Source organism: Fusarium mangiferae, assembly GCF_900044065.1.
Source record: "Fusarium mangiferae strain MRC7560 genome assembly, contig: FMAN_scaffold007, whole genome shotgun sequence".
NCBI lineage: Eukaryota > Fungi > Ascomycota > Sordariomycetes > Hypocreales > Nectriaceae > Fusarium > Fusarium mangiferae.
In genome coordinates, this window is record NW_024573927.1 from 1,538,874 (window position 1) to 1,566,163 (window position 27,290).

At 49.0% G+C, this 27,290-nt stretch overlaps 6 protein-coding genes across 6 annotated transcripts; 3 read left to right on the forward strand and 3 right to left on the reverse strand.

Annotated features, from left to right (window-relative positions):
• Window positions 1-150: 150 nt before the first annotated feature.
• On the reverse strand, window positions 151-2,880 carry FMAN_13674 (uncharacterized protein; the record flags this gene model as incomplete). Its single annotated transcript, XM_041833170.1, has 2 exons — window positions 151-453; window positions 508-2,880. 2 exons carry the CDS (start codon window positions 2,878-2,880, stop codon window positions 151-153), a joined length of 2,676 nt encoding a protein of 891 aa, XP_041683561.1.
• Window positions 2,881-6,430: 3,550 nt separating this feature from the next.
• On the forward strand, window positions 6,431-7,190 carry FMAN_13675 (uncharacterized protein; the record flags this gene model as incomplete). Its single annotated transcript, XM_041833171.1, has 3 exons — window positions 6,431-6,574; window positions 6,632-6,668; window positions 6,721-7,190. 3 exons carry the CDS (start codon window positions 6,431-6,433, stop codon window positions 7,188-7,190), a joined length of 651 nt encoding a protein of 216 aa, XP_041683562.1.
• Window positions 7,191-12,144: 4,954 nt separating this feature from the next.
• Window positions 12,145-16,144, forward strand: FMAN_13676 (uncharacterized protein; the record flags this gene model as incomplete). The annotated part of the gene is made up of 3 exons (XM_041833172.1): window positions 12,145-13,014; window positions 13,063-13,836; window positions 13,895-16,144. The coding sequence occupies 3 exons, from the start codon at window positions 12,145-12,147 to the stop codon at window positions 16,142-16,144; spliced, it is 3,894 nt and encodes a 1,297-aa protein (XP_041683563.1).
• Window positions 16,145-16,427: 283 nt separating this feature from the next.
• FMAN_13677 (uncharacterized protein) lies at window positions 16,428-18,359 on the reverse strand (the record flags this gene model as incomplete). The annotated part of the gene is made up of 2 exons (XM_041833173.1): window positions 16,428-18,252; window positions 18,310-18,359. 2 exons carry the CDS (start codon window positions 18,357-18,359, stop codon window positions 16,428-16,430), a joined length of 1,875 nt encoding a protein of 624 aa, XP_041683564.1.
• A 3,154-nt stretch (window positions 18,360-21,513) lies between these two features.
• Window positions 21,514-24,078, forward strand: FMAN_13678 (uncharacterized protein; the record flags this gene model as incomplete). Its single annotated transcript, XM_041833176.1, has 1 exon — window positions 21,514-24,078. The coding sequence occupies one exon, from the start codon at window positions 21,514-21,516 to the stop codon at window positions 24,076-24,078; it is 2,565 nt and encodes an 854-aa protein (XP_041683565.1).
• Window positions 24,079-25,406: 1,328 nt separating this feature from the next.
• Window positions 25,407-25,868, reverse strand: FMAN_13679 (uncharacterized protein; the record flags this gene model as incomplete). Its single annotated transcript, XM_041833177.1, has 1 exon — window positions 25,407-25,868. One exon carries the CDS (start codon window positions 25,866-25,868, stop codon window positions 25,407-25,409), a length of 462 nt encoding a protein of 153 aa, XP_041683566.1.
• Window positions 25,869-27,290: the final 1,422 nt, after the last annotated feature.

The following is a 27,290-nucleotide window of genomic DNA, read 5'->3' on the forward strand; positions in this document are numbered from 1 at the left end:
AAGAGAGCGATTAGACGTCGAAGCACGCCATCATGATATCACAATTGACCGTTGCGTCACCTCAACCTTTCCTCTATGACTTTGTATTATTTTTCGGATTGGTGTCTGCCTCCAGTCTTTATGTGATACAGATTAATACCTCCCATCGACTCATCCCATATACTCCTCGCAATGGGCATCTTGCCCTGACTCGGCTGGTTTCTTCCTGTATTGCGAAAGCTGCCATTGTTTCTCAAGGAAACCACCAGTCACAGTCGCTCCACCTGGGACAGAAATACACAATCTGGCATCGAGTAAGTTGCAAACATGCTTGAAAGAGTCTGCAGCGTAAGACCCCGTCCATGAACGATAGGTAGAGCATAGCACAACATGTACAGGGTCTGCACCAGAGACGACATCAGGCATAAGTCCATGACTCCGTTCCCAGTCTTGTAGGTGGAACGTGGTCGTATACTGCGATACTTGATTAACTTATGTGAATCGGTATACACATGGAGAGCTTCTCACCTCATTCAGATTCAATTTTACCTCTTTACCGAGAATCTTGCGGGTGGCTTTGTGAGCATCGTCGTAGAATTGGCCATTAGCCTTCTTACTGTCACTAAAAGGCACGGAAGAAGGAATATCCCACATGAAGCTGATGCCGGTCTGGCGCAGCCATGGGATATCTTTCATGCGATCTTGATGAATCAGGATGCAAACAACAATGCCAGATAGCGGCGAGCCGTTGCATCTTTCATTGAACTCTCGCGAGAATGAATGTGTGCGTAATACTTCCAAGATGCTCCCAAGAGACTTTATCAGTTGGGCATTGATGACCTCGCGCTTGAAAGTTGACTCATTATGCAAATTCAAGCCGATAACAAGCTCAGTGCGACCTCTTTGGCGGAGAGAATACTCTAGCTTCTGGAGATCTGTAGGTTGACCTGCAAGCGCGGTATACCTGATGTAAGACGTCTCATATTGATCAGATGGTAGCTTTTGATAGATATCAGGTGTTACAGGAACATCTGACACCCAGCATGCCGTCTTCCCCTTTGCAGGATATAGATATGGGTTGAGCAATTGTCGCGGTCGTTGAGGGTAAGGGTTGGAGTAGTTGTTCAGCTTGACGCGACTTTGCTGAGAATTGCTCACGATTGTTGTAGCCTCCGACTGCATGCTCACAGATGAGAGTTTATCAGAAAAGGGCATGCTGGACGTGGTGCTCGTTGTACTCAGGGATACAGACTTTCTTGCACTGACGGATTGAGTCCTCTGTCCTAATTTAAGCTCCGCACCAACGGACTGATAAGTCGGCAGAGTTGGCTCAGCAGGCGGTGGTCGTTCCCATGATGTCGTTTGTGTATTGTGGTCGGCATAGTAGGGTATCCCATCTGGTGTGTGCATTTCCTGCCAACCAGGCGGTAGCGGAGCGAGTGTAGGAATGACAGGTTTGGTCCATGACGTGGTTTGGTCGCTATGGTTGACGTAATAAATCTGCCCATCAGGAGTGAGTCGGGACTCCCATCCTTTCGGAAGAGGAGTGAATGGATCCGAGGTAGCGTTGTGCGGTATAGAAACATGAGGGCTGATTGGTGTCATTGGCGTAGAGTCGACCCATGGTAACGTGGGTTGAACGTCTGGCTCTTGGTGAAACTGGGTCTGGGCCGTTTTTTCTGGCATTGACCATGGGGACATGGTAGCCTCTGATTGTGGCGATATAGGAGGAGAGCTGAATACCCTTGGTGATTCGGGAGAGCTAGGAGTAGGAGATGATGGTGCTTGTGAAGTCGTAGCTTGTTCCTTCGCTTTCGTAAAAGGCACTGATACTGATACCATGTGGAGCGTATCAAGCCTTGCAGCCAAAAGCGCAGTTGGGTCAGGATTTCGTACAATAACGTCGGGGATACCTGTGATGTTGTACTCATTCCCAGATTGTGCCATAAAATATTTCTTCGTTGAAGACTTGAGCTTGAGCTTAGACCAGTCAAGGTCCGAATCCAAGAGCACCTTGAAAGTGATTCCATTCAACCCCTCGAGCCAGGATGCCAACGCCCCAATGTGCTCATCCTGCAGCAAAACTGCTTCTCCGGGTCGTAGATCAGCACGCTCACCGACAGTCCACGCGTAGAGAAACCGCCCGGGATCAAGCTGCCAAGTCAGGAGGAGTGAAGTGTCATGGCCGACGTTGGCATACATGGCTGAACCTCCGTAGGTAGCAAAGGGCATACTCCATGTATTAATGCGAATGTTGTCATTTGGCGGTAGTGGCTGTGGATATCCGACCTTCTCAATTTGTTTCAACACATCTGTAACGGCCGCAGCATCGGCTTTCAAGGCCTTTTTGTCATACTTCTCGTAGTACGGTACGCTGTGTCCAATGCGAGATGGTGATTTCTTGAACAGTTGAAAAGGATGCGGGACACTCTTCAGATAAGCTATGGCCTGGTCGATGTCTATATTCCAAATGGTAGGGTTCTCAGGGTTGCTCCAGTTTGTGGCGTTCATAACTCCGCAGCCATATCCGTAGTAGATGGGCATGGGGTGGCAAGCTGCACAGAACATGAAGCCGCAGGCGATGAGATACTGGAGAATGGGATCAAGACGCTCGAGCTCGTGAGTGAGAGCATCCTCTGAAATGTCCATCGCAACCTTGACAGCAGCGAGGGCCTGCGGTAGAGCATCGTAGTTGACGACGTCGAGTGCCATCAAGCGTTGGCCCAAAGAGGCAAAGACCAAATAGTTATCATCAAGACCAGCGCCGCTTCCACTCGAGGTTGAGCCTTGTCCTTCTTCACGTTTGTTTCTCTGGCGTAGTTCCCACCATGTCGCAATACTTGCGCCGGCTTTTACGGCTGAGATACCGATCTGTATTGAAGCAGTGATAGGGTCCGACATGGTGCAATAAAGTAAAAGGTGCTTTCACTGCTATGTTGCGGGTCCATCGGGGTTGTGTTTCTCTAAAGTATTCCAACAACTCTCTAGCTATCGATTGATAATGTACTCTGCTTCATCAGATGATTCTGTTTAGCTGCTGGTCTAGTCGGCTCGATTGTAACCCTCCAATCCAACATGGCGTTCGATAGCGCCAGCGCTAGATCTGCCTGGAACAGTCGCCCATGAATTTGGGGTACATCGATTGAGGCTGATAAGATCTTTAGCCTATCAGACGTTGCACATCATATGAACCCTGTATTCAGCTTCAAAAATGTGAACGAAAAAATGTGCCTTGTGTGCCGGCTGAGCCGGAAATGGTGAGTCTGACTAGAAGATTACTGGTTGTTGTAGAGATCAAAACGCCTGTGCATGATAATTTGAGTTTCATTAGTTAGATACAGCCTCTGGGTCCAAGGTCTCATTGAAACAAGAAATGGGCTTGTTTATGCTTATTTAGATAAGGCCAAATTGCAGAAACTTATCCAGAGAGTCATAAAGTATGTATATCGAATGAAAGGCTGTTGATGGATAAGCAAAAGAGACAAACCTCTAGCGACTCCTCTCAGGCACAGACACAGGAAGCTGCCCCCCAAATCAATGTCACTATCTCACTGCCTGGAGTGCTATCGACGAGGCGAGGCCTGAAGGCCTTGTAGAAGCGGGGTCGGTGTCCTCACGCTGCCTGTCAAACTTCTATGGGGTGAATGAAACGCCGTTTCTTACATATTATCTTCTGGAAAGCGCACTAGAGTAGACATAATATGGTCCTTTTGACAGTAGAGGGCTTCATAGGTGGGTTGGAGTGACTAGTAGGAGTGCCAAAGATAATGCTGTTGGAGTTTCGGACGGCAGCAACATAACCACATCGAACGTAAGGGTCTTGGGTGATCGAATGGCCCGTTTCCGACAGATACTATGTATTGTGGACAAGGCAGTGGTATCCTCCGTTTCCTGAAGCGAGAGTATCGAGTTCGGAATAGCTGTACCTTAGATACTGCCCGTCAGTCTACCTGGGGCCGTTGATTCTGGTGTTGTAACAATTACCCGACCTTTCAGGCGGGGAGAAACATGTTACAGCTGCCCAGGAGTTGTCCTAACCTCTAGTGCTAAAATGTCTCCGGCTATACGGACTATTAGAGTAGAATTTGACGTCTCCGCCTGGTCTGGCAATCGTGATGGTGGCTATTCCAACGCCAATCGTTGTAGTCACCGGCTAAGTCATCGTCTCCATCCTAGTGGAGATTAATTTGCAAGCAAGTGAAATTTCCTTGGTTCCCCAGCCCAGAACAGGCAAGTTCATGAGCAGTTCCGACGTCTTCAAACACATTGAGGATTTCCCTGAGCGTATGGTTGCAAGCGTAGTCCCTGCCGTCCCCCTGGCAAGGTAGTTGTTAAGTTTGTGAGCAGGTTGTGCAAAGCGATCCGCAAGCCTTTGGCTACTGAATGTGTCTCGGTAAGACCGACGGGACAGCGCATGCGGTAGACCTCGCTTCTTGATGGATTTCGGGCATCATTGGATATTTAAACTTGAACTGATTTGACAAAGTCATCCTCGGGGTCGAGTTCCGCATTCAACTGTTCGGCAACGAGTTTAGTGATGACGAAGTCAAAGGTTTCCCTGGCGGCGGTGGAGAGATCATCAATCGAGGTTGAAAGTGGACTTCGGCCTTTTCTAGTGGTTAGCGCGGTCGATGTCGGCGTGGCAGTGGTAATACAGTAACAGTCCAGTCTGTAATAGAAGGGATTTGTATCGGAATTGTTGACGAGGAAAGATTCGGTGTGGTAGGGTCAGGAGTGGCATTGGCTGTAGTCGACTCTCACGCGGAAGCACTGGACTCTAGAGCCGTATATTGAGATGCAGTTGACTCCAGGACTGTAACAGAAATGCACTCTAGTGTTGCAGATGAGATTGGTCCCGGAGCTCAAGAAGTTATTGAATCTGATGTCAGAGGTGACTCTGAAACAAGTAATAATCCAGATATCGATGAAGGTATTGACGTCCAAGACTCCCAGCTGGCTGGCAAGATGCCAGATGATGTAGCCAGTTCTTGGTTTACCATCGGAGACGGCCCGGAGGTACTGGGCGAGGATTCTTCAGTGCTTGTGTTGGTCTTTGTAGACAGAATGGATGTTTTAGGCTTGATTGAGGTAGCTAAGCTTAACAAGGAGTGTTGCATCCTGGCGATAACGAATACCGAGCTCAGAAATAAGCCCGCTAGTCGTGTAAACCAATACACGAACGAAATTGCTCGTATATGCAGGTTTTATTAGCGTGCTGTGTGGAAGGTTTGTTTGATCCAGCCGAGATGGGTAAATCTACTACATTAGCTTAGAGTCTATCGAAGAATCGAGGGGCCTTGCGTCTTGTGCCCGCCCCTGCAGTACCTATACGTTACGTTAGGGTAGATCATCATGAATAACATGTGTTGAAACTCACTTCTCCCAACACCAAATAAGCGGGTTGCTACGACTAACCCAGGGTGACACGGATTGGCTAGAGGATAAGTGAGGGTTGACTGATAAAGCGCGATCAGGGATCAACAGTCACAGGGCAGGCGAAAATCCTGGACTATGCTGCAGGACCCATTAAAGGCTCATATTCTGCAGGAGAGTTGGTACGTGTCAAGAGGAAACGCGCCATGTCTAACGCCACAACGTGCCGCCGCATAATTAGCTGAATACGATCATCCGCTTGTGGGATAAATGTTTAAACACAAGCTGAGATTCTTATCCGTTGTGCGTAGCGACCCAATCGGGATGCGATGTCTGTCACTTAGTCAGGGTTAAAAACAGGGGTTAACTTAATGCTACGATTCGTGCCTGAAATAGCGTTCCAAGGCTTTATGATCAAGTACAAGCGCTACTGTGATAGCTACAATAACGGTTATCCCAGGGAATGAATGAAACAAGCCTAGGCAGGAGAAAACGCTTCACTGGGTCTTCTAACATTCAACCTCATGACATCCCGTTCCCAGGAAGCAGGTCCTCAACCTTTCGAACGTTACGAGCTTGGCCGGCCCGCTGCTGAAGACGAAAGAGACTCGCTGGAACGTTGGACTTTCGTTCTTCCAGCCCTAAATGTTCGTCTAATCTTTAATCCGATTAGCGGTCATCTGATCCTTAGTTCGATTGGCGGCATATGGCCTCCCATGTTGCTGGCGACCGTAATGAGCCAGAGAGCGGGAGCATGGTAGTCTCACGTACCCCATGGGTTAGCGAAGCGCTAGCTTATAAGCCCACCTGACCTTCGATTTCCCCGGATCGTCTTGTGCCTGAATGGATAGTTCGAATATTTAGAGTTCTGGCTAGCGAATGCCATCGTGCCCATGCTCTCAGTTCTGGCTCTACTGTACTGGTCGGCCTTGTGGATAGGGGGGCATAGGACTAATCTGAGGTGTGTACGCCACTGTCCCTGTCCTCGCTTTGCTATTTAAGGCCAGCAGATCCACACTGGTTTCCGTTTTTACTGAGGATATTCTCAGCGCGGGCCGATGTGTCGTCATGGTTAAAAATGCCAGACTACACTCCAGACATCTATGTTGCCGTCTCGGTAACTTTAGCAGCTGCCGCTTTCGCCCTAGTTTTACGCCTCTACGCTAGACGCATCACCAAGGCCGGTTATAGCCACGATGACTTCCTTGCTGTGGTTGCATTTGTACGTCAATGTCTACTTCATATTCCAGTGAACTTGCGTGCTAACCTGCGAGTACAGCTCGGCTCGTTGAGCTATAATATAGTGACACTGATTTGTATAGAATGACCCTGCCTCTCGGCTATGACGCTTCCTAACCTATGGTCTAGGGAGTGTCAACTTTGGACTAGGTCGACCCATCGCCGACGGGCCCAAAGCCATGTCCGAAGCTGAGCGAATAAAGAAAGCACGGATAATGGTTTTCTGTACCAGCGTGACCTATACATTCGCGATTGCTTTTGCGAAACTTGCCATACTAATGTTCTACTGGCGGATCTTTAAGTTTTCCACAATTCGATTGGCAATTCGAGTTCTACTCGTCTTAACAGTCTCTTGGTTCCTACTGAGGTTATTTTTGGTGACACTTCGGTGTGTTCCTATTCAAGCTCTTTGGGATGACTCGATCAAAGATGCAAAATGCAAGATTGGCGCAGCTACCTTCTTCTTCTCGACAATCTTAACGCATGTCATACTCGATGTAGCAATACTCGCACTACCCGTTATAGAAGTCGCGAAATTACGGCTCGCTATCGGCCAAAAGGTTGCCGTCATCTCGCTCTTTATGTTTGGCGCACTGTAAGTGTATCAGGTGGATTTCAAGTGGTTTTTGTGACTAAAAAAGACAAATCTTGATAGGGTCTGCTTTCTCTCGATCTTCGTTCTGATACAGTCACGAAAGTTTGATTCAAAATCGAAAGAGGTGAATCTGCAAATGGGGGATCATACAGCTTGGGCTGTAGCCGAGGTCAACCTTGCGGTCGTTTCTGGTAATCTTTGTTTGGCAATACTAAATGGCTTATGTTGATACTGACAACGGCCCAGCCTCGCTTCCGCTCCTTCGGCCAATACTCCGCAAGGTGATACCGGGCTCGATTTTCACGACGCGCAGCAGAAGCAAGACAACGCACTCACTGACCCAATTCAGCCGAGGCATCAAGCTGACGAGCATCGCAAAAACCAAATCGAACGTGAATGGCGAGTCAGGTTCGACACACGAGTTAGCCTATGCTGAAAGCCTTCCCTCAGATATGGCAGGATCTATCTCGGAAATTCCATGCGGAAGGGAGGTAGAGGCGTGGAGCCCTGGGAAAACGTATGAAATGAAGGTAAATACCAATGAAGTTGCATAGAATATATAAGCATAGGATGTAAGGAGTTCCCATAGGCTCTACCAAGGTACTGAATATGACTTCGGTTTGTCTACCTTTTGGTTGAGCTCCGCTTCCTGTCTAGATACCATCACTGAAGCAAGTCATCATGCCTAACAACCCCCATCCTAGCGGCTAAGCTCAAAAAAAAAAAAAAAATAAAAGAAAAAGAAAAAGAGAAACCGACCGCAATATCTAGAGGCTGGCCCGCCAAAGAACAAAATATCGCATCACGCAGCTTGAGAACATGGTCGAAAGTCTGTGGCAAAAGCGCAAATTGCATTGTGAATGGATCAGCTACAGAATGTTGCAAAACAAAAAGATGATGATCTTTCTAGGTTCTCTCGGCTGGATTAAGCTCTCAGCCACAGGTCTCAGCAGCAAATAACACTTCTGGCTCACAACTTAGACATTATACAAGATGATCTTTCAATGGTGCTCGATTTGCTGAGCTCACCCATTCATCGTCATTTTAGCGACTCGGCCGCGGCAAGAAGCCATGCTCCAAATGCAAGTTCTCAATCATTCACGTACCAATCAGTAAATGGAGCTACATTCCCGATGTGGGGAGAACCGAAAGTTCCGGTCGTTAGTTCAAGAGCATCAGCAGAATTTCATAGCTATTCCATGCTGGAAACGCCATGGGTCCTCCCGCAAGCGAACCCTTTGCCTCCCACGGCTGAAACAACGACACCCACACTGTGCCACAAACTGAAGCCTCGGTTCCCGGTCACTCAGCGCTGTTTGAACTAAATGTCGAGAGAGGGGGCTCGCTAGGAAGTGCTTCCATTTTATAGGGCCTAGCACATCGCAGAACGCTCGTCGTGACCGAAGAAGTAACCGAGACCACCTCAGGGGTAAAAAGGAAGAGGGGGAAGAAAGCTGTCGCGACTGCATCACCGAACTTTTCAAGGGACATTTTGATTACAGTACCAGGGCGTGGAATTGTTATAAATCGCTACCTCACATACCTTGCAGCCGTACTTTAGTCGTCTGCTTCCTCTTGGGCTGTGCATTTCCTGCGAACGGCTAAAGATAACCTGCGTTCATGACCTTCCTTCTCTTTAATGGCCGGGGTTCCCCCTACTTGAAGCCCTTTCAAGCTAGGCAAGCTGATTCAGCGCTTCTGTAGAGGTGATTTATATCTCTTTGTAAGTGTTTTTGGTGTGTCTCTAGATCATCCACGTCCTCTTCCTTTCGTGACCGACTCCTCTTTCTTGCCCGGCTTTCTTGTGCATGTGCGATGAAAATCGACTTGTATATCCGTTCCTTCCATTCCTTAGAGTTTTTTAGGGTTTCCAGTTAGGGGATGTCAGTTTGAGCGGTAAGATGAAGCTATTCGTAAGAAATACTTCGAGGAGGAATCCCCATAGAAGCGCTTGCCAAAGACCACGCCGGAAACGATGCTCATAGCTTGTATATGACCTCAGCTGATAACCGCGGCCAACATAACTTATTTCATCATTATACTTAGCAGCTGTATTTGCTAGGATTGCTTGCATTTCCCTTTGCCTTTATCGCTTTGAACCCTATGGGGGCAGGTTCATTCTTCACAAGCGTAGTCTCTTTACTCCTCCCTGCGAAAGGGACCATACACTCATCTACGGCGATATGAGTCCCTGGAAGAAAGAGTTGCAAAGACATGCTTCGTATGTGGTGAGACCAAGACTCGGCCGCTCGGAAGGCCTTTGGGAGACTTCTTCATCACTCAGAATCAGACTGGCGAATCTATCTACCAATATAGACAAAACATAGAAGTAGATCTACATAGGTTTATATCTAGATATCAATCAAAGGTCTATGTGGGTCATCTATCTATCTATCCAGACCTCTGATAGATACAAAATGTAGATAGATATACCAAAAGTAGAGGTATCATAAGCATGGCATTTGTACCTTGTATTCAAAGCACTAGTAATTGTCTTAAGGTTGCTCCCCCTTTTCATAACACACGACATGAGCATTTGATCTAATCCAGGCTATTTGCCGCATTAGCACATCTCAGCTCGATCCTGAAGGAGGGAATCGGGTGTTTAGGCATGCCATAGATAGCGCGCCGAGCCGCTGCATTTTGAAAAGAATCAGAGTTGAGAAACAGCTGATTGCCATAGTACGCATTGACTTTACAGTTATTTCCGCCGTCCACTTTTAAGGTTCTATAGAACATTCGGAAATCGGGTTGGGCATGAGGAAGAACGATTTGCTGCCAGACACTGGTCAAACGATCCGTGTCAGCGTTGAGTTGTCTCTTTCTCGTCTGGTCACCACCGGGGAGAATATTCATTCTAGGCACCGGGTTTCCCTCGTTTCATTGTAATCGAGTGGCCCATATAGTAAAATATCTAGTTTTAATGTTTCCGAGTTAATGTGATGCGGCTGCTGCCTCATGCCTTAGAAAGGGTAGCAAACAGCCCTCTCGGGCTTGCAATGTTACACAAAGCTAGCTTCCCCTCACTCGCCGTTTAGCCTCCCTAGAAAGCACCAGATCTACCGGTCAAAATATATGTGACCAACGAGCAGATCTTAATTTCTACCAATCTTGCGCATCTGCGCAGAGCTCACACTCGCCAAGGATGGCAACCCTTTGTCTCCTATCCGAGCGCATTTGCGCAATCATAATGTGCCAGGTAGCTACAAGGGCGTTTTCAACTAGCTGAGAGTGCACAAGGCAGAATGCGGGCTCCATGTCATCTTATGGGCCCTGGGCGAATCGGCGAGTGCTTTACGTCGCACTCAGTACCCTGTTTCCGTTGAGTATCAAGGCGGGTGGATGTCGTCAACACCTTTGAACTAACCTCTCCCTATTTCAGGAACTAGATACCTCGATGTACGACCCGATCAAGCTTGCGAAAAGTACTCGCGCTCGGCTTTACTTGGCTTGAACTGCTCTTACGATAACGATCCCCGAACCGAGGGCTGTTGGGGTTACCACTTTACCCACGGCAATGAAGGCGAGGAACTAACTGATTTCTTCTGTCTGACAATGCGCCAGACGCCTCGAGTCTGCCGAGGGTCTACAAGAATCACTACGATACGAGTCTCAGACAGCTGTCCTATAGCATTGTTTTGTTCGAACCTCGACTCACTTGGCTTGATATATCTCGTTGAGATATCATAAGCTTTAACTATCAATCGAACCTCGACTCACTTGCGGCACGGATACCGGGTATTGTTTACCATTACTCTATTTCACTTCCAGATTTCCTCTAAGCGTCCTTCCCATCTGATGTTGAGCTGGATGTCTATGTTCCGGGAGATGAGAGCCTCTGCTGGCAAATTGACTGCTGGAACGAGGGCTGACTGTTTAATAGCATGGCTACTAGGCTGCTCACTTCCCTGGTGGAAAGATAACAATACGCTGGTACAAAAACACACAGAACAGTTGGGCCGTAAGAAAGCACCTCGCTTGCAAGAGGCTAGTCGCGGAATGGCAATGGCCGTTTCCAAAGTTATTGAAGAGGGTTTACAAAGTCTCAGTAACTTCATAGGATCACTGTTGCTGGTCATCTCGAGGAGTACTGTCGTGTAGATCAGTGAACCTGGAAATAACCCCTTTCCACCAACTGCATCCCAAGATTTCGTGATTTTGTTCGAATTGCGCCACTCAAGGCTGTTTTCCAATCAAATAGCCCCTATATCAGCTCTGTGAGTGAAGAAGGACCTCATTCTTGAACCCTGGTTAGAAACCCCTCTCATGCTTTACGTCGTCTCCTGATGACCCTGTCATCTACTCGCGTGTAGAAAAATTGCTGATTCTAGCCACGATGAGCAAATTTCACCAACGCGCCGTAAAAGAAGTTACACATCGGGAAGTTTACGGGTTCAGTATCGGGATGTTGTTGACCCCGAGATGCCTGAAATGTGTGAAACGTCAAACGGAGGATTACTGTTACTCATGTCAGGATTTAGTTTGGTACGAGTTATACGGGCCCACTTCAACCGTCGCGAAAAAAAGAGTGGAGCTCGTAAAACGTCCCGAAGAGGAAATCGTCTCTTACGAGGGAGCGAGGATGCGCAGAACTCGACGAGATTGAGACAGGGGTTTCAGGACGAGATGTGCTGGCTACATAAGATATTACGCGCTGACGGAGGATGACTCGAAATTATTGTGTTGGTCTTTGTCCCATCTCATTCTTATCTTTAACTTTATTCTATTCCGTTCCACTGCAATTGCAGCCTTTCTTTCTCAGTCTATCCTTCATCTACTCTTTTCCAGCAAGCGAGCGCATGCAGTTGTTGTCGCTCGGCATAGACACCCCAATCCCCGTGTTACAAAATTTGCGCTATAACAGTAACGACCTCAGTTTTCTTCTTCGATGCAGTATTTTGCTGTTGTACTAATACCTTTCTCTCAGCAGGCTACGACGTTCTTCCCCTTCCTCCATCATGGCCGCCGACGCCAAACCCCCTAACGACGCTGAGCACGATGACGAGAAATCCCCCGCCACGACCCAAGATACACAAAGACCCCAGCGAACACCAAAAGTTGCCGACTACATACGAGTCTTCAGTTACGCTACAAAATGGGACTTCTTCATCTACGCCCTTGCCTCTTTCGCATCCATTGGCGCTGGAATTACCATGCCGTTGATGAACATCATCTTTGGCCAGCTCGTCAATCAGTTCACAGACTACTTCAGAGATACCTCGAGCTTCCCGACCGATAAGTTTCAATCCATCTTGAACCGACAGGCGCTTTACATCATGGCCCTGTTCTTGGGGCGCTGGGGCCTCAACACCATCAACAAATACTGCTTCAGAATGATTGGAATCCGACTCTCGTCCGCTATTCGCCTTCATTACCTTCAATCTCTCTTTTCACAGTCCATTCACGTCATCGACTCCATGCCTGCCGGCGCACCCGCTACTGCCATCACTGCGACGTCTAATACCCTTCAAGTCGGCATCTCAGAGCGACTAGGCACGTTCCTGGAGTTCAACGGCACCATCTGGGCAGCTATCATTGTCGCTTTCGTGTGGAGTTGGGACATCACCCTGGTCACTGCGTCTTTGATCCTTTACATGATGGTCATCCTGTCCATCTCCATGCCAATTCTCGTCAAGGGCCAGACCGCGACTGGACAGGCGGATGCTCAAGGTACCGCAATTGCTAGCGAAGCTCTCCAAGGGATTCGGCTCGTCACTGCCTGTGGCGCTCAATCCCGCGTGATGGCTAGATACAGAGTCTGGGTCGAAAAGGCTATCGAGGAAGGTCAAAAGATGGCGCCCTTCATGGGTCTTCATCTCGGCATGATTGTATGACCCCAAATGCCCCTTCGGCACCCGATACTAATAGCTCTCTAGTTCTTTGGAGTCTTCGGCACTTTCGGTCTTGCCTTCTGGTATGGAACGCGACGATACATCTCCGGCGCCATTGACAGTCCCGGAGTCATTGTCATTGTTCTCATGTCCGTCATGCTGATCCTCACCTCTCTCGAACGTATCGCCACTCCTCTCATGGCTGTTAGCAAAGCCATGGTTGCTGCATGCGAGTTCTTCACTGTCATCGATGCTCCCATCCCGTCCTCTGGCTCCCTCAAACCTGACATTACCTCTTGTGACATTTTCTTCGACGACGTGACTTTCGAGTATCCCAGCCGTCCTGGAGTCCGTATCCTGGACGGGCTCAGCTTCTCCATCCATTCTGGACAGAACACAGCGATAGTTGGTCCTTCAGGCTCAGGAAAGAGCACCATTGTTGGCTTGCTTGAGCGCTGGTACTCATTGAAGGAACACCACGTCTTGCCTCAAGTCGTTGAACCCAAACCTCAAAAGAAGGCTAGCGAGGAGCCCGAGGAGCAATCCGAGGAAGAGGCGCCTGTAGTCAACCCTACCTTGGCTGGCTCGGTTTCCATCGGCGGCAACAACCTCGAAGACCTTGATCTCAAATGGTGGCGTTCACATATCGGTTTAGTGCAACAGGAACCCTTTCTCTTCAACGATACAATCTTCAACAACGTCGCCCATGGTCTTATCGGCTCCCAATGGCAAGATGAGCCTGAAGAGCAGAAGCTCCAGATGGTTAGAGACGCCTGCCAAGAATCCTATGCCGATGAGTTCATCAACCGCCTTCCTGATGTAAGTCTCTTAATCTCCTCACCTTCCCAGACATTGTCATTCTAACCAATTCATGCAGGGCTACAATACGCGAGTCGGCGACGGCGGCGCAAAGCTGTCGGGCGGCCAGAAACAACGCCTAGCGATCGCAAGAAGCATCATCAAGAAGCCCAACATCATCATTCTCGACGAAGCCACCAGCGCCATTGATGCCAAGAGTGAGAAGATCGTCCAAGCTGCCCTCGATAGAGCCACGCAAAACCGTACAACCATCACCATCGCGCATCGACTATCTACTATTAAGAAGGCCGACAACATCATCGTGCTGCAGAGTGGGAAAGCGGTTGAGCAAGGCACACACGCGGATCTCATTACGAAGGCCCATGGAGTTTATGCTTCTCTTGTCAGAGCGCAGGCTCTGAAGGTTGCTGATGATCAGGAAGAGAAGGGCGCTCTTGTGTCGGACGATGAGTCTCACAAACATCATCCTGATGCCAAGCTGGCTGATGTCACTGCGACAATCACACAAAAAGAAGCCCCCAAGAAACCTCGTGGTCTCTTCAAGAGTTTCGGAAAGCTACTATACGAAAGAAGACAGAAGTGGCCTAACTTCCTTGGTATTCTCCTCTCGTCAATGGCCGTCGCAGCTGGTACCCCCATCCAAGCTTGGCTCTTCGCGAAAGCCCTCGGGGTCTTCCTTCTTCAGGGCAGTGACTTGAAGAGCGAGAGCCAATTCTGGGGGTTCATGTGGTTCGCCCTCGCTGGAGGCGTCGGCCTTGCATATCTCTGTGAGGGCTGGATCGGATTGCGAGTCCAGTACTACGTCAGCGGAGTGTACAAGTCCCAGTACCTCAATGACATGCTGTATCAGAAACTCTCCTTCTTTGATCAGGAAGATAACTCCCATGGGTCTCTGAGCTCTCGCGTTTCGAGTGACGCTAAACAGCTTGAGGAACTTCTTGGCATCAACCTCGCACTCATGCTCTCTGCAATCTTCAACATCACAGGTTGTGTCATCATTTCACTCGTCTTCGGCTGGAAACTCGGCTTGATCTCCATGTCTGTCGCTCTGCCGCTCATGATTGCTGGCGGATGCTGGAAGTACAAGCATGAGGTTCACTTTGACAAGATGAACGCGGCGGTCTTCCAAGAAAGCTCCGCATTCGCCACCGAAGCCATTGAGGCTATCAGAACAGTGTCGTCACTTACCATGGAGGACTCCATCAACAGTCGGTACCGCGATCTCTTGGATGGGCATGTGAAGGCGGCCAACCGAAAGGCCCAGTGGACGTCGGCGATCTTTGGTTTTGCAGACAGTGTCGGCCTCGGATGCCAGGCTTTGCTGTTCTGGTACGGCGGCGGTCTCCTTATCAGCGGAGAATACTCTATGGAGGCGTTCTTTGTCTGCTTCATGGCTGTCATCCAGGGAGCAGAGGCTGGCAGTCAAGGGTTCGGACTGGCGCCAAGCGCTGCCCAAGTGACTGCTTCCGCGAACCGCATTCTCGACGTGCGGCAATCTGTTCATCCAGACCGACAGACACATGGCAAGGACGGAGAGGGTGTCAATGACACTGACGGCGGAGTCAAGATTGAGTTGCGCGACGTCTCCTTCAGATACCCCACGAGAGACGTTCCCGTCTTTGACAAGCTGAACCTTACCATTGAGAAGGGTCAGTATGCCGCTTTTGTAGGAGCATCAGGCTGTGGCAAGACAACCGTTATATCGCTTCTCGAACGCTTTTATGACTTGGAGCCTGGAAGCGGTGCAATCCTGTGCAATGGTCAGGACATCAAGGATATAAATGTCTACGATTACCGCCAAGTTCTGTCTCTCGTATCTCAAGAACCCGCTATGTTTAGAGGCTCCATCCGCGATAACATTCTCTTCGGAATCGATAATCCAGAGTCTGTGACCGATGACAGGATCCACCAAGTCTGCCGCGATGCCTTCATCCACGACTTCATCGTCTCACTTCCCGAAGGCTACAATACCGACATGGGTCACAAAGGAATATCGATGTCTGGAGGGCAGAAGCAACGAATTGCAATCGCCCGTGCCCTGATTCGAGATCCGAAAATTCTTCTTCTTGACGAAGCGACATCAGCCCTTGACTCAGAGTCTGAGAAGGTTATTGCGGCTGCGATTGATACAGCTCGCAACGGACGAACTGTCATCTCTGTAGCTCACCGACTTTCAACGATTCAAAATGCAGATGTCATCTTCGTCTTTGATGATGGAAAGGTCATCGAGAAGGGTTCACATACGGAACTCGTCAACAAGCAGGGCATCTACTGGGAAATGGTGCAAAACCAAGCTCTGGATCAATGACCTTTGGTCAACTTCCCAGCCAACTCTATGTTTCATTTTCTGTCTTTATCGACAATCTTTTGTAGGCTTCTCTTCTTAGATACAGCGTGCTGTCATGGCTTCTTATTTCTCTACTAGATTTCGTTTGCAAGATCAATGCCTTCGCATAAATCGAAGCATCTTGCAAACATGACTTGAAGGATCAGATGTTCATAGTATACACAACTTATTATACAAGTCTCTCCACTAATTCCATCGCATGAGGCCAACCTCTCGCTTCCCATCGCTTGCTTCGAAGTCGCTCTCATTCCACCAACTCAGGCCAGAGGGTGATTATATCTCCCAATAAAGGTCTGCCAGCTGCTGAAGGCGGTCTTCTCTTCCATTCAATAGCATCAAGCTCCCCCTTCACTTCGGCCGTCTCCTCCACAAGCTGCCACTCCCCTGTAGTCTCATCCTTATCCAGATAGCAGAAAATAACTCGGTCACCTCCTTCTTCGAACAGATATTCCCTGCGTAGTAACCTGTGCCATTGCTCTATGGCTGTACCTTCGGATGCATTTATCCTCTCCACGACCTTATTCCTGTGAGATAGTAGGTACAGCGAGCGGGCGTTCCAAATCCCGTCTTGGCCAGGGTAGTCTTTTAGCAACCATGTAGCTTCATCGCGAAGGAGCGCGTCTCGACAGAATAATGCGATGAGAAAGAGATGCGATGCCATGTTGCATTGTAAAGAAAGCTGCTGCGCCGGGTTCTTCAAATCTCGCTTCGCAATGCGGATGCTGATCTCGGCTAGGGAGAGGTACTCGCGAAATAGGGGAGTCTTGGCTTGGATTGGTTCAACGTCGTAGAAATGCGTGAGATCATCGAAGGTGCAAGTACCGAGATAATGCAAGCGAAGATGGACAGCTCTGATGTAGTCAGTTGATTTCGTGTCTGACATAATTGCGCGGTTGAAAAGAGGCATGAATGCAGCTTCGAGTGCCCTTAATTCCTTCGTGGAGGCTTCACAGATTTCTTTGATACGTGGATCAGCCGTGATTTCCCTCCAAACTCTGGAAATAATATCAGGATCCGATGAGACCAAAACACCAGTATTTTGGACAGCCTCCATGAGCAGTGGAACCACAGCAAGTTTGGCATTCCGGCCAGTAAGCCAATACTTCTCGAAGTCGTCCAGATTGTCGAGAACAGACGGTAATTCTTCAGTCGGCGGGTAGTCGCGAGGTATCTGGTTTACCATGGACATGAAAGACTCGACCGTATGCTTCTTGGCGCGTAGACCTCTGGTGAAGTTTGGTACAGCGGGGCTACGGCCGATATTCCCGCGTAAGATAAGTCTTGTTTGGGGAAGCAGTTGGGAGAAGATGTCTGCTACCACAGCGATGAGCGGCTTTGGGTTTGGGGCGATGGATGTCATCAGAGTAGAATCTGCATCAGTCAAGAGCGCAAGCAACATTGCCAACCCATGGTTGATGTGATCCAGCGCAGCTTTCCTGTTTCCTCGCAGTGTCTCAAAACACAGAAAGAGAACTGAAAGGAATACGGCATCATGTATCGAAACCTGTTGACTCTGTAGTTTGAGCGCGTGGCAGTAGTGCGACACCGCGTTCAAATAGTCCGGATCCTCCTGCGCGGCTTCATTATCCGCCGATAACAACGAACCAAGTGAATCATGTTCCAACTTGGCGAGCCATTTGCTCAATGCGCCGATTGCTATCGCGGCATGCCGTACAATGTCGTTGGTGCGTGAAACTTGAGGTAACGTCACGGACCATAAATCGCTGTTGAACCCAGCGGAGATCCACGGGCTCTGCACAACTTGTATAAACTCGTCAAAATAAAGAACACTCTGAGCGTCTCGAAAGTCGAGAGAATCCTGAACAAGGTGAAGCTGTGTCTTCAAGGGAGCTGTCCAGGTGACTCGTTTCGAATCCCATTGGAACTGGCCTGGTCCCCTATTCCGCTTTCTGTCCGGGATGGCGTAACCTTCACATTGTCGGTTATTTCTCACACAATTTCGACAGTGAGGCTTTGCTTCGTCACATTTGACATGACGCTTCTTGCAGGTGACACAGCCTGTTCTGACTTTGCTTGTACTCGTGCGAGTCAGCTTTGGCTTGGTGGATCTAGATCAATTGTCAGCTTATGAACACATTTCAAAGAGTTGGCAAAAGTATTCCTACGATGTACAAAGTTCAAAGGATATTGGCAGTTGGTCTGTCTGGGGATCCATGGCCGTCTGGTGGAGAGATGAGGTGCATCGAAGTCAGCCATGCTGACATGTTGCTATTGCATTTCGCGGGGTCCGGTTAAAGCCCGAATCGCGCCGAGTATTGTTCCGCGACGCCGTTGGTTGTTGGTTGTTTGTTTTTTGTCGTCATGAATGCTTGGCATTTAGCGGAGTAGTATTGAGACATTGTGCTTTCACGTTATCTTACGAAGGAGACGAAGATATATGTAGTTTTGTATTCTCAGAAATTCACCCAGGGAGCCATCTTAGGCGGCTGTGCGATATCGCGAAAGGGGCAACGGGTCTGCGAACTGTATGTAGTGGTTTTTGCGTGTAAATTCTGCGGCAAATTCGACCAATGGAGCATAGAATGAAAATCTTGATACAATTCTTTGAGAAACACAATCCTGTTGTCTTGGGTCAGTCAGATGACTCTTGTCGAGAATAAGTTGAACATGGTCACGTAGACCAAGTGAATTTACGAATACGTTTACATCCAGCTCCGAGAAGAAGACATGTAAAAAGAAAATCGCTGTCGTCGCTTGATACACTTTCAAGCTGGTCTTACGGACAACGAAGTGGCCGTATATGTACAAACAGCTCATATCAATCACAATTCTGTCTAGAAGAGCTGTTGAGTGGCCGTACGAAGCTGGCAGGCTCACAGCCGTCTTTCTGGATATGCTTGGAAGGAATTCGGCAGATGCAAAACTGTACATCTGCTTATGCGGGAGAAAGGGATAAGCAAGGATAATGCCGTCAGTCACGATCTACCAAGTTTTGTTAGCCTTACATTCTGTCGCTCATGGGATGATAATTCATGACAACATGACCAGTTGCCTACGGCTGGTGTCGTCGCAATCGCCGCCGTCATGAGAAGACGAGAGTTCAGAACAGCTTCAAGATGAACCAAAAGAATCACCACGTGCGAACAGAGTTCACAAGTGAGAACCTAATCTCGTCGGTCCCGTGTTAAAAATTCTCTTAAGCATGGTGTATACTTATCACCAAAAGCTGTGTTCCGGGGGCCGCGGATTGAAGAGCTGCGCAAAGTTTCAAGATATGGTGAAAGCTCAACACGCAGGCAAGGATGATTGAACAAAACGCTCAACTCTTTGAGCCTTGGCCATATTGTTATGTCACATATCACAGGCAAATCCGGGGACCGACAGCTGTTTTCGGGCTCCGCGGGGAGATTTATTCGTCACGATGCGTATCAATCGTGTTGAGCAAGGGCCTACCCTATTCTGGGTTCTTGGAAATGACGCAAAAGCTGCTAGTTTGGACGAGATTGATTGGTCCTCCCAAGTGAGCTGTCAAATTGCTTAGTTTTAGCATTTAACCCTGAATCTTACGATATATCTTCTCGAATAAGCGTTGGGATGCCATGCCCAACAGCGTTTCGCAAATGCATGTGTCGTGGCTGTGAGCTGGTTTCTCACGGCTGATGTGATTACGGTAGTGGATTTCCCGCATCCTTCGGGTCCCTAGCTCCAGACTCTACCCTGTTTTGCATTGAATCCTCCGGCTATCAGATTGGTAGCGAATGGTGATCATTCTTTTAGCATCAAATCCTTCTGTTTTTGGTTTGGGGGCCAAAGTGAATGGCGGCGGAAAAGCGAAAATTGACGGTCTGGGCAGCAGCGCGATTGGCCAGGTTAAATGCTCTCCGATTGACACGATTGCTGATTGAGGAAATGCCCGACGCGACACGTGCAAACTTGCATCACAGACTCACAATTACAATTAACAGGAATCACTTTACTCTCAATAAATACTGTGGGAGGTACTGTAGGGCTGAAGAGGGTGGCAGAGTCGAGCCAGCCAAGGCAGAATGACTGCTCTTCTAGACCTTTCCTCCCCTTTGAAGATCACAACACATGCCAATCAGAAGCAGGACATCAGCCTGGACCAAGCCTCTGCCCCTCCAAATTTAACACGCGACTAGCCCGGCTGTTTTCCTTGCACAAGGGGGCACAGATCAGCAGGATTCACTCCACATTGATTGGCGATAAATGGGGCTGTGTTTGGGCTCACTGGCTGGCCCGTAAAGCAACAAATGCAGCGCTGGATGCACAGGCAACAGGGCACAAACAGTTGTGAGTGACTGTGCCTCGTATTACCTCCAACATGCAATTCGGCGCATACCCGTTACGGCCACTGAATGTTGGCTCCAAACACACTCAAGCTCAAGAGTCATGATAATTTCGCGGGCTGTTTGAGGCGGTTGGAGACTTCATGATCACAGAATCTGGAGCTGCATTGGCAAAGCTGTCGACAGCAACAACTGTGAAGGACCATCTCGCATTCTGAACCGTGTTACCGAGCCCCTTGGCCCCTTGCAGCTAAGCTTCAGAGGAAATTAGAGGCGAGGGCCAATCAAATCGATTGCCATTAGCGAGCCCAGCCCTGGAATGGCCCCTGTGTTTGGGGGACCCATCTTCTAAAATCTGCGAAATCTGACGGGATGCATGGATCTTGACGTCCATTTCAAACGTCGAATTTCTATGCAACTTGTCGGTCAATCACTGAATCTGACCGCCATTATTATTATTATTACCATGTTGCACTTTCAGATTTGTCGCGACGAGTGTAATTGATGGGAAATGCAGATTGTGTCCCTTGAACTCTATGTTTGGGCTAGATTGACGCCGCCCAGCACCATCTTCATGTCGACGCTGACAACGGCACCCCTCAGCCCGTTCTGGTGCGTGCCGAAGATCCGGGGCCAGCCGCCCCAAAAAGCCAAAGTCACACGAGTCATCTCCTTTTCAGTGCCCCGTTGTAACTATTTTGATCACCGACGGGAGCCCTGATTGGAGCCAGACACATGTAAAATGTCAGCGCTGGCAGAAGCTGACCCCCCGAAAGGGCAAAAGGGCTGAGGCTGAGGCTCCCTCCACATGCAGTACAGGTACAGGCAGTTCAGGCAGTAAGAAAACCCCTTAATAACGGTCTTGCCCGTGGTCCCAGCTCGGCGCACTCTGTTTCAAGCTTTTGCCATTGCTGTTGTATCTTTTTGCCATGCGATGGTTATCTGTAATAACAGACTTTTTTCTATGAGAGCTTATTTGGAGGCTCAATAACGTGGCATCTTTTTTTTTGTAGCGTGTTTCTTTTCTTCTTCCTCTCTTTTTAGACAACCATCCATCCAATGATGCAGAATACGACACCGTCTCAGGCGGCCTTGGCGCTCGCACGAGCTCTCCTAAAACGAGTACCCAACCGCCAATTCTTCTTCACCTTCACAGCCCTCGCAGTTTGGGGTGCCAAGATAATACATATCTACGCACACATCAACGCCGTGCACCAAAATTTATTACATCGTTGGGGGTATTCTTTCGTTACACAAGATGTCGTCGTCCTCACCCTCATTCGACTTCTCCTTGACCAATGGTCTACGAACCTACCCACGCGGTCGCAAATCGCCGTCCTCGTCTTCACCGCGATATTCATGTTCATCAACGCGCTGCTGAGTGTCGTCTCCATATCCTTTTACCTCGTCGCCGGCTCCGAAATACATTACAGCAACATCTCTCTGCCAAACGACCCCTCCTCCAAATCGTTGATGCTGTCAGGCAGCGTCGCGTTTACAAGTGTCCTCTGTGCCAACATCTTATTGAGCTGGCTCCTCAAAACACCTTGCTACAACATCCATGGCTATGTCGCTGAGGTTGTTCATCGGTTGATCGCCAATGCTTGGCAATTGCTTCGCCGCATTCTTCCCCGCCAAAATCGCTACGTCCCTGTCCCGAAAGCCGATCTCGAGGGCCAGACCGAACCCTTCGATGACGAAAGCTCCGACGACGACCTCCAGGAACAAAAGACCCAGCACCTGAGCCCGTTTCAATTCCGACTAAGAACTGCTTTGAGATCCGTGCCATTCGCTCTGGCCGGCATCTTCATGCTCACGCTCCTTTACGCGGCCATCGCACGACCCTCCGATCGATCACTCATATTTCTCTCTTATACTGCAGCACTGTCACCATTCGTGGACTTTTCCTCAGGACCGACATTACAAGACTTGCCCAGTGTTTTCGGCACTGGCATTCAGCATAGCTGGGACAACCTTACTGCGCTCGCGACGGCCGAGCCATTCGATTGGCTTCCCAATGATCAAGTGTTGGCCGGGTTCGAGGATTGGCACTGGAAGCGCCCGCATTACAATGCTGATGTCGACCCATTGAAGATATCGAATCTCGGGCAAGATCTTGTTCCAACGCTGAAGGACAAGCTACAAGACGTTCCCATCCGACATGTTGTTCTGTGCTTCCTCGAAAGCACACGAAATGACGTTTTCCCCATCAAGAAGGATGGAAACATTTGGGACCTTTTAGCATCATCCTTCCCCGACAACACGATTCCTCAAGAGGCTCAAGAGAAATTGGCCAATCTCACTCCCACCGCCAACTATATCACAGGCGACTACGACGACGGCTTCGACCACAAAGGCTCCAAGCCCAAGCGCGGCGGCGTTCACTTTACCAATGCCCATACCACCGGCACCTTTACCTTCAAGAGCTTGGTCGGTACCTTGTGTGGTATCGGCCCATTGCTAGCCGACTTTAATCTCGACTATGCGCACCATATCTACCAGCCTTGCTTGGCTCATATCTTCGAAGCTTTGAACCAAGTGTCCAACGCTACCGATGCCGGATCGCGCCCCTTCAACGACTTCAAGTGGCAGTCATACTTCTACTCCGCTGCGACTTTGGGATATAACAATCAGCAAGAGTTGATGGAGGCAACGGGCTTTCCGGAGGAGCATCTCATTGGACTTGAGTGGCTTCGATCTGAGAATGCGACACACGGGCCAGTGACACTACCACGAATCAACGGCTTTGCCTTTGAAGAAGACCCTCTGGAGGATTACTTCCGTGACGTGTTTGTCCAGGCCAAGGAGAAGGAGGAGCGAGTTTTCCTATCGCACATAACATCGACAAGTCACCACGCCTACAAGCTGCCTGAGGGGGAGGAGTACGTCCCACTTGCTAATGGCCATGATATGCTTTCGCATTATCTCAATACAGAAGGCTATGACGATCGATGGCTACGCAAGATCTTGGATCTACTAGACGAGCAGGGTGTCGCTAATGAGACACTCATTGTCTTCGTCGGCGACCACGGCATTTCCATGCCTGAGAATGGTGCCGTGTCGCCTTACTACAACCCTAGCATCGGCATCGACCACGTTCCTCTCGTGCTGTCCCACCCTCTCCTGCCCGCTTTCGACGTCCACGATGCAGTCCATTCGTCCCAAATCCTACCAACAATCCTCGATCTTCTCCTCGAGACTGGCTCCCTAAACAATGCCAGCCGACAAGTGGCTTCCGACCTCGCCCGCAATTACGAAGGCCAATCCCTCATTCGACCACTCCTCACAAAGAACGAGACAACTGGCCAAGGCAACTGGCAGTTCGTCGTGGTAAATCCCGGTCGTGCAGTTGTAACTGCCCGAGATGCCCGTCACCCAGAGCGCCATCTTGCCATTCCTCTGATCGACAATGTCGAATGGCGATTAAGCAACGTGGATGAAGATCCCATGGAGCATGACTCTGTGCAGAGTTTCGACTTTACTTCTTTCACAGATGTTGTTTCACGGAGATTTGGCAATGACGTTGCGCAATGGGTTGAAGAGGGGGCTTTCATAGCGAGATGGTGGGCGGAGGAGAACCACAAACGGTGGCAGTATGGGGAATATGATGAGCGAAAAACGGCCTGAAAGCTCTGTATAGAATAGAAATAATTGCATCACATTTTACATGTTCAACCCATAGCAAAAATTGTGTGAAACCTGCCTATGTGCTTCCCCATGTCCAAGATGTCGGTTCCATGGAAGTCTTCTTTTGTCTCAGTACGGAAGTCGTCAAGACTTGCCCTGGCTTTCAAGTTCTTGACGAGCCGAGCCAACAATGGATTTATCTCGTCATTTCTTTGGAAATTCCCTTTTGAACACTCACTGAACTCCCAACCCTTAATATCTCGTGGAGGCTTGACTAATATTTAAAGCTTAGGACGTCTCGACGACACATCAAGCCAACATGGTAAAAAAATCCCAATCAACTTTTTTTTTGGCTGGAAGCTTTTTTTGTGACATTGATTGCTTGATCTGAAGCCATCAACTTCTCGCCACTCAGTGAGGTATATTGTGAAAAATAACGTGTGTCCTCGTCATGTGTTAGTTGCGAAAAGCTTAACTTTATGGCCAGTAATCTGCTGCGTAGCTGCGCCTTCATGCCCAGGCATTACTTCGTCAGCGGCTGGAACTTTATGGCCTTGTGGAATCATAGTTCACATTGGTTTCTACCATGCTACGCAGATCATCGCGATGTGTGCTTGAGTATAAAAGAAGGGCTAAGATAAGGCACGAGCAAGGGGTCGTTTTGTATGACCTTCGCTCGGAGACTCGAGAGCACAGCCATATGTCCACAATGGTCGAGATTGAAAGCGTCACTAAGGCTCTGTAGTCCATGATAATTAGATTGGGGCAGCTCATATGAGATCCTTCTCCATAACTTGCCTGAAAAATGCAGCCTCTGTATTGCTCCATGTTGATGAGAACTGCCATAAACGCTGCGTGCCATTAGAATTAACTCATGCACTGAATTAGACTCAGCCAATCCTCCGAAGCTTGGTAATAGAGTGTCTTGTACGGCCACTTGCGACAATGTCCAGGGTTGGTCTGATTGTTACATCTATTGTTGAGACTCGTTTTCATCTGTCCGTCACTTGAGTCTTGAGTCATGATACCTCTTAGCATTCGTGGATTAGGTGCTGGCTATGAGTAAAGACCCATATGATTACGGCCAGCGATCTCATGCATGATGGGACGTCGATGATAATATACAGTCCCCAAAAGAAAATCCTGGGTGTACTTCTGTACCTGGATAATAATGATCTTTTAAAAGAACATAAGGTTTCAGCCGGGGTAGGCTGTACATATTTCAAGTTTTGTCCCAATATAAACCAACTAATGAATGCCCTCCAAGAAGTACTCGAGTAAGTCGCCGTGTTTTCATCTTAGAACAGCTCATCGTGAAGGTGGTGGGCTTAGCAGCCGCAACCACACTGCTTGCAGTCACCCTTGGCGCAGTACTTGTCGTCAGAAGGACAGTCACTGGCAGTAGAACAGCTCATCCAAGCACCCTTTCCATCGTTTTTGGCAGACCAGCACCACGCACCCCATTCCTCCTCCTTACGACTGCCGCAGTTCTGCCAGCACCAATGCTTGTCGCAGCCAACCTTGGGCTTGTTTATGGACGAAGTGCACTTTCTCTTCTGAAGGACGTTGACCTTGGTAGAGTCAGGGTTGCGGCTGTGGATCTTGAGTGAGAGGGGATGCTCCTTGCATTTGCGGAGCTCAGAGACGTCCATGCCTGTGGGAAGGGCATCGAGATCCCATTCCGCGACGCCGAGGGCACCGCACTCAGCAGCGGCATTGGGGGCCGAGTACATGTTGACAGCGAGGGCTTGAGAGGCGAAGAGACCGAAGAGAGCAGTGGTGAACTTCATTTTGAATAAAAGAGGAGTGAAACTTTGTGGTGATGGTTGTGTTTGAGTGGATAGTGAAGTGAGACAGATTTCTCTGGACATGCCCAGCTTCTTATACCTATCTGTGGACTCAATCTTTTAATGGGTTTCTCTATATCAGCACTTGTATTTCCATAAGAGGAAAGCTCCGAAGGATCTTGGATGTTCTAGGGGACGATGGTCCGCTCCAGTCATGTGGCCATTGATATCATGATGCCCGATGGACCGTGAGTCGACGAGCGGTGTTCGTATAACTCGAAACCCTGCAACTGTACATCAGTGTAACACAGTAAGGCTTGTGAAAGGGAAGGAAGCCAATGAGACAACAACCCCCTCATGATCTACACCGTGGAGAAGCATCGAGCCAAAGCGCACTTCACTGCACAGTGCAAGGTCTTGAATGGCTGGTCAGTTGTCATGTCATCGGGCCACAGATACAGCCCTAGAATGTGGTCAGGTGGAAACCTTATCGTTTCAAGTGGGACATAGCATTCTCACAACAGAAGTTAGCTTTCATGTGGAGTTGAGAAACTATGTCAATTAGTACGATATAGTAAGTTGAGAGCCTCTATCCCCGTAACTCTCTAGGCTCTTGTCTGCTTCTGGCTAAGTCAACTCAACTCAACTGTAAGAGCCTCAGGACACGGAGTATTCTGCAGAAGTCGGGTGTTTTTCTAATGGGGCCCTGCTGGTCTTGTGTTGTTGGTTGTTAGTTATTAGGTAAATCGCATCACTAGTTTAAGCTGTTGGTTGTCCCCTGTAAATGCTCGGAAATGCTCCGCCAATAGGACCTTGAGTCGCTATGGCTCATTATGGAGGTCAATGTCATTGTGGGCCTATCACCAACAACTGCCTCGTCCATATGATCCTGATCAAAAGCAAAAGTCCCTGGTTCCATCTTCTGGGAGGGTTTACCAAGCTTCAGTTTTGAGCGTTGGTTGTATCAACATCATCCTAGTCGTTGAGCCTCCTGTAGTCTAGTCCACCTCCGCCCCATCGGCACCTTCGCGGCCCGTTCCTGGTTCCTAGGCGGATATGAGATCGACAACACCACTACGGAAAAAAAAGTTCTCTCCCCACTTGCGAAAGGCACAGCAAGTGTCGACCTTGAGGATCAACGACATGTTCTGACCCGATGTCATGACATTCAACTTGATAGTGTCGATCAGCGACTGACTGTTTGGCCACGGTCCGGAAGTCGCTATCACTGTCATAGGCCGTGCGATTCGGGGCCAAGGATATTTCTTGGCGAGAATTATTAACTCTCGTGGTACGTGGTAGAGTGGACTCGACTGCAGCCCTAGACTACCACGGACCAGACACAGCCTAGACAGCCGTGTAGTGAGCCTAGCCAGTCCACCAGTTAGCCTCTACGTGACTCAAGGCATGGATTGGGCTGTTTTC